Source organism: Thermobia domestica, chromosome 13 (genome assembly GCF_964235325.1).
Source record: "Thermobia domestica chromosome 13, izTheDome1.hap1.1, whole genome shotgun sequence".
NCBI lineage: Eukaryota > Metazoa > Arthropoda > Insecta > Zygentoma > Lepismatidae > Thermobia > Thermobia domestica.
In genome coordinates, this window is record NC_137466.1 from 339,471 (window position 1) to 346,528 (window position 7,058).

At 40.3% G+C, this 7,058-nt stretch overlaps 1 protein-coding gene across 1 annotated transcript; it reads right to left on the reverse strand.

Annotated features, from left to right (window-relative positions):
• Positions 1 to 3,588: 3,588 nt before the first annotated feature.
• LOC145669079 (uncharacterized) lies at positions 3,589 to 4,206 on the reverse strand. The gene has a single exon (XM_081737433.1). It carries the CDS (start codon positions 4,204 to 4,206, stop codon positions 3,589 to 3,591), a length of 618 nt encoding a protein of 205 aa, XP_081593559.1.
• Between the last annotated feature and the right edge of the window lie 2,852 nt (positions 4,207 to 7,058).

Genomic DNA, 7,058 nt, shown 5'->3' on the forward strand with positions numbered 1-7,058 from the left:
TCCGTATGAATGGATTTCCTTGGGAGTTCCCCCGTTTCCCCCCACTTTCTTCACTTCATCATTTCACTCATTTCTCATCATCACCTTCCATCCATTAGCCTAGTAGGCATAACCGTGGGACGTAAAAGCCATTTTGTTTGATAGCTCTTCAGCTCCCTTCCTCCATTATCCTCGTGGGCATAACTGTGGGACGTAAAACTCAAAGATTTCATTTCTTTTTTCTCTCGTTCCACATTTTTTTTATTCTATTATCATTACTTAACCCTTTGGGGATTTTATGGTACAATTTGTACCATACGCGTTTTTCATGGTACATTGCGTTATTTCTCTTCTATTTGAGCTTTTTCGTCCGGGTTTTTTTGTTTTTCAAGTCCAGAGGCATTGTAAAAGAAAGTACGTATGGTTTCAGACCTTCCTGCGTCCAGACATAGGAGGTGATGACGCCATAAATCTAAAATTTATTTTTTCATTTATTAAACCTATGTTCAATATTTTTGGCGGGCTTATTTTTCCACATAGAAGATTGAAATTTTGCACAAACATTCAGTCCACCGAGTAGTATTTACCAGATTTTTTTTTCAGATTTGTGAGTTAAAACAGGGGGGGAACCAGAGGGGCAAAGGGTTGAAAAAAGGGATATTTTTACCCAAAAAATCCCGTTTTCAGAATTTTTCCGCCTCACATACATGATTTTGACACGTGAGTCATACCGTCTGAAAGGCTCCATTCTGAAGAGAATAACGGTCGAATCATTATCCTAGGGTTTTTAGAGATGTCTCATGGATTTTTTAAAAAAAATATACTTCTATTTACGGAAAAATGGGGCATGGTCGGTATTTTTTTTGGCGGGCTTACTTTTGCACCTAGAAGATTGAAATTGTCCATAAACATTCAGCCCATCTAGTAGTATTTATCAGATTTTTTTTCAGATCTCTGCATTAAAACAGGGGGTCCGGAGGGGAAAAAAGTTGAAAAAAGGGATTTTTAGACCAAAAAAATCCCGTTTGTCAGGATTTGTCCGCCTCACATACATGATAGAGACACGTGAGTCATACCGTCTGAAAGGCAGTTCCATTCTGAAGAGAATGACTGTCGAATTATTATTCTAGGGTAATTAGGGACGTCTCAGTGAATTTTTATCAAAATATACTTCTGTATAGGGTAATATGGGGCATTGTCACTATATATATTTTATGGAGGGCTTATTTTTGCACGTAGAAGATTGAAATTGTGCACAAACATTCAGTCCACCAACTAGTATTTAACAGATTTTTTTTCAGATTTCTGCGTTAAAACAGAGGGGTCCAGAGGGGCTAAAAGTTGAAAAAAGGGAAATTTTGACCAAGAAATCCCTTTTTTGGGAATTTCCCGCCTTAGATACACGATGGAGACATGTGAATGGTACCGCCTGAAAGACAGTTCTGTACTGAAGAGAATGATGGGCGAAACATGACCCTAGGGTAATTAGGGATGTCTCAGGAAATTTTTCCCTGAGATCATAGTGTTTTGTGGTAATTTGCGGCATTGTGGGAATTCTTGATAAAATTTCTCCCGCCCTTAGTATTCAAGATAGAAACTTGAAATTTGGCACACACATTCAGTATACCAAGTACTATTTATCAGATTTTTTAGATGGCTACGTCAACAAAGGGCCGTTCCAGGGGGGGCCAAAGTGCGAGAAAAACATTTTCCCTCCGTAATTTTCCATTTGACATCATTTTCCCTATTCTGGTATATGGTATGAGCATGCAAGTGGTACCATTTGAAAGCCAGCTTTATTCTGAAGAGAATGAGGTATGAATCATGATCCTAGGATAAATAGTGACGATGCAGTAGCTGCTTGACTGAAAGTCTAAAAAATAGTCCAAAAAGCCGCAATCCGGAAAGGGTTAAAGGTAAAGTGGTTCGATGTTCTAGGTCTCTCCCAAGCACATACTACAGACAAATAGACAGACAGGTAGACATGATGTTATAAATTTTAAGACACATAATATTAATTAACATACAATTAAAAGTACTCTATCTCTTAACGTCCGATGTTCACTAAAGTTTCTCACGGCAGTTGTTATTATTCGTTTAAGAGGACTGTAGGTCTGTCTGTTGCCTAGTTGCAATACAAATCATCAAGACATTTAGAAATGTTATCTTATGTTTTGCTCTTGAAACTAAACACTTTTAAGACGGAATTCAATGTGCTAACTAACAGAGAGAGAAAGAGATACTAGCAAACAGACATTCACATATATGTATGTATGTGTCTGTGTTTTTTTTTAAATGTTAGAAACTGGACTTATACGAACTGAGCTATGAATAAATACACTTTATAACTTGAAGTAAGATTTGAAGCTTTCCTGGCGGCGTATATGATAAAGTTCTTCTCGGGCAATCAGCCAGGTGAAAACTGGTGGATAGGCCAACGTTTCGAGAACTGTCATCGTTCTCATCATCAGGGCAATTATGTAGAGATCAGCGGATGTAAGTAATATATACTCTGGACTGGCGAAAATGCTGTTTCCTGATTGGCTGAAAATGCTGGTTCCTGATTGGCTGGTTCCATCTGAAGACTGGAGCTGTGGTTGGCTGGCTATGTTTCGTAGTCCGTGGTACTGATTGGCTGAGTGTTATCTGGATGTTTATGTGTCGTTTTCTTTGGAGTGGTACTGATGACCGGGTTCCACAGGGGGCTGAGTTGAAATCCAGTATCTCTATTAACATTGTTCGGTTCATGAACTATGGCAAGAGATTCGGTTACTACCCTGGTCCAGTAATTGGTGCTCTTGGTAATGATGGATGTGTCCTTAAATAAAACTTTATATCCTTCAGTTAAACTGTGTTCAGCTAAACCTGATTTTTCTGGATGGAATAATCTAATGTAATTTTCATGTTCTCTGCAACGTTGTTCAATGGTGCGTCCTGTTTGTCCTATATAAGCCTTTCCGCATTCACAGGGTATACGATACTCGCCTGGTGTCTTTAAGCCCAAGTCATCTTTGATCGGGCGAAGTAAGTTTCTGATTTTTGGTGGCGGCTTGTGTATGGTCTTAATGTTGTGTTTTTTCAGAATCCGGGAGATCTTTCCAGAAAGTTGTCCAGTGTATGGTAAAACTGCTATACTCAATGGTTCTTCAGTTTCTTCTTTGGATTTCCTCTGTTCAGAAAAGGTCCTTTTCAGGGCCAAACTGATATCACGCTTCTTGTATTTATTCTGGAGTAGCGTCTTCTTGAGATGATCCAGTTGCCGAGGGAGGGATTCTTCGTCTGAGATGTCTTTCGCTCTATGTGCTAGTGTGCTGATGACGGTGTTTCGCTGTGACTTATGATGAAAACTGTTGCCATTGAGATAGAGGTCAGTGTGAGTAGGTTTCCTGTAGACGCTATGGCCGAGACTACCATCGGGCTTCCGGCGGATGAGAATGTCGAGGAATGGCAAGCATCCGTCCTTTTCAATCTCCATTGTGAACTTGATGTTACTATGTTGTTTATGAAGAAATTCTAGGAACAAATGCAGCGTCTTCTCCCCGTGAGGCCAGATGACAAACGTATCATCTACGAATCTATAAAAACATGACGGCTTGAAAGGTGTCAGTTCTAATGTTTTTGTTCAAAATCTTCCATAAAGAAATTCGCAACTGCTGGTGAAAGTGGTGATCCCATGGCGACTCCATCCGTCTGTTCATAGTACTGTCCATCATATAGAAAGTATGTTGAAGTTAGGGTGATTCTGAATAATTCCACAATTTCCGGTGTGAAGTGTTCACTAAGTAGGAATAACGTATCTTGAACTGGAACTTTGGTGAACAATGAAACCACATCGAAGCTGACTACAAGGTCTCCTGGAGCTGTGCGTATTGTTTTTAATATATTCACGAAGTCGGCTGAATTTTTCACATGATGCTGACACTGTCCTACTAATGGTTGAAGCAGAGAGGTGAGATACCTGGCTAGGCAGTAAGTTGGACCCCCAATGGCACTGACAATGGGTCTCATCGTGATGTCAGGCTTCTGTGTTTTTGGCAGGCCATAAAGTCGGGGTGGCTGACTACCGTGTGGCGTGATTTCCTTGCGGGTTTCATCTGGTAAACTGGCTTTCTTCAAAAGAGCAGCTACTTTCCGTTCGACTGCAGATGTAGGGTCCCTCTTAAGGCGTCTGTAGGCCGTGTCATTGAGTAGCTCCAACATCTTGTTCTTGTAGACTTCTGTAGGCATGAGTACAGTTGCATTGCCTTTGTCTGCTGGTAATATGGTGGTTTTGGTGTCTTGGCGAAGATTTTTGAGAGCTGTTCTTTCTTCTTTGGAAATATTAGGTTTTGGTATTCTGGCCCTTTTCAGGGCCAAACTTACTTCATGGCGAATTTCATCTGCTTCTGCTGTTGGAAGAGAGTGTATAGCTCGTTCAATGCTGGAGATTATTTCTGTAGACGGAATGAACTTAGGCTTTGCTCCAGCGCCTAGCCAGGTATCTCATCTCTCTGCTTCAGCCATTAGTAGGACAGTGTGAGCATCATGTGAAAATTTCAGCCGACTTCGTGAATATATTAAAAACAATACGCACAGCTCCAGGAGACCTTGTAGTCAGCTTCGATGTGGTTTCATTGTTCACCAAAGTTCCAGTTCAAGATACGTTACTCCTACTTAGTGAACACTTCACACCGGAAATTGTGGAATTATTCAGAATCACCCTAACTTCAACATACTTTCTATATGATGGACAGTACTATGAACAGACGGATGGAGTCGCCATGGGATCACCACTTTCACCAGCAGTTGCGAATTTCTTTATGGAAGATTTTGAACAAAAAGCATTAGAACTGACACCTTTCAAGCCGTCATGTTTTTATAGATTCGTAGATGATACGTTTGTCATCTGGCCTCACGGGGAGAAGACACTGCATTTGTTCCTAGAATTTCTTAATAAACAACATAGTAACATCAAGTTCACAATGGAGATTGAAAAGGACGGATGCTTGCCATTCCTCGACATTCTCATCCGCCGGAAGCCCGATGGTAGTCTCGGCCATAGCGTCTACAGGAAACCTACTCACACTGACCTCTATCTCAATGGCAACAGTTTTCATCATAAGTCACAGCGAAACACCGTCATCAGCACACTAGCACATAGAGCGAAAGACATCTCAGACGAAGAATCCCTCCCTCGGGAACTGGATCATCTCAAGAAGACGCTACTCCAGAATAAATACAAGAAGCGTGATATCAGTTTGGCCCTGAAAAGGACCTTTTCTGAACAGAGGAAATCCAAAGAAGAAACTGAAGAACCATTGAGTATAGCAGTTTTACCATACACTGGACAACTTTCTGGAAAGATCTCCCGGATTCTGAAAAAACACAACATTAAGACCATACAAAGCCGCCACCAAAAATCAGAAACTTACTTCGCCCGATCAAAGATGACTTGGGCTTAAAGACACCAGGCGAGTATCGTATACCCTGTGAATGCGGAAAGGCTTATATAGGACAAACAGGACGCACCATTGAACAACGTTGCAGAGAACATGAAAATTACATTAGATTATTCCATCCAGAAAAATCAGGTTTAGCTGAACACAGTTTAACTGAAGGATATAAAGTTTTATTTAAGGACACATCCATCATTACCAAGAGCACCAATTACTGGACCAGGGTAGTAACCGAATCTCTTGCCATAGTTCATGAACCGAACAACGTTAATAGAGATACTGGATTTCAACTCAGCCCCCTGTGGAACCCGGTCATCAGTACCACTGCAAAGAAAACGACACACAAACATCCAGATAACACTCAGCCAATCAGTACCACGGACTACGAAACATAGCCAGCCAACCACAGCTCCAGTCTTCAGATGGAACCAGCCAATCAGGAACCAGCATTTTCAGCCAATCAGGAAACAGTATTTTCGCCAGTCCAAAGTATATATTACTTACATCCGCTGATCTCTACATAATTGCCCTGATGATGAGAACGATGACAGTTCTCGAAACGTTGGCCTATCCACCAGTTTTCACCTGGCTGATTGCCCGAGAAGAACTTTATCACTTTATAACTTGTTCTTTCAACTGCCTTTATAACTAAATGAAGAAAGAACATATATATAAATTAGTAAGAGCATAAATTAATATATGTGTAATTAGAATACATATACAAAATTAGTAAGCGCAAGTGCCGATAGGCTATAATGATTGCAAGTCTCTTTAAAGCAGGGCTTGCTAACTTAACATAGGGGAAGGTCGGGTAGTATCGGACACTAGTATTGAACACTTTCTCGGCTAGTCCTTTATTTCTGTTAAATTTCTGGTTCAGTTTCAAGTGTTAAGCGATCTGAAATGCTAGTTTCAAAAATTCTTTCTTGTTGAGAGGCATCAACTGGCTGTCCAGATCTTTGACAAGATTATACAGTAACTTATCTTGTTCGTCCGTAAAGGTGTTTTGAAATTTACCCATTGGCGGTTTTACTTGAATTTCTTTTCCCAAGGAAAGAAATCTTACCCTGTCACCTAAAGTGCTTTTCGGGGCGGAAGAATGACAATACATGAATACAATTTTCCCTTTGGTACTTGCTTCTTTTGTACTCATCCCACCACTTATCACTTTTTCAATTCCTGTTTTCATATTTTCCTCTGACCATTTACCTCTCTTTTTGTCCATTTTTACCTGATAAACATGAGAGCACTATAAGATTTCGCATTGAAACTTCGAATATTGCTGTCCGATATTACCCGCCAACACCCTGTCCGATACCACCCGACCAACGTGCATGATAATAAAGAATCCTGAAATAATTTGTCTTGCAATAAAGGCAATGATATAACGCCAATTAGGATACAAAACTACAACAAAAATGCAAAACTACTTAAATTCATATTTCGCTTACCTTTTTTTCTGTAATTAGCCGACAAAATTAAGTACGTGCAACCACAAACCGCACAAAAACTACAAATCGTCGCACCACATATACATCTTTCAATGTTGGCGCCACGCTTCTTTCACAAAGAACTACTAACACGTGGCTAAAGAGTGTCGCCATCCTGTTCCGAAAATAGTGAACTATATACTGTTCGATACTA

Excerpts from the sequence above, each read along its gene's own strand:
- LOC145669079 (XM_081737433.1), bottom strand. The coding sequence starts at position 4,206 with ATGCCTACAGAAGTCTACAAGAACAAGATGTTGGAGCTACTCAATGAC.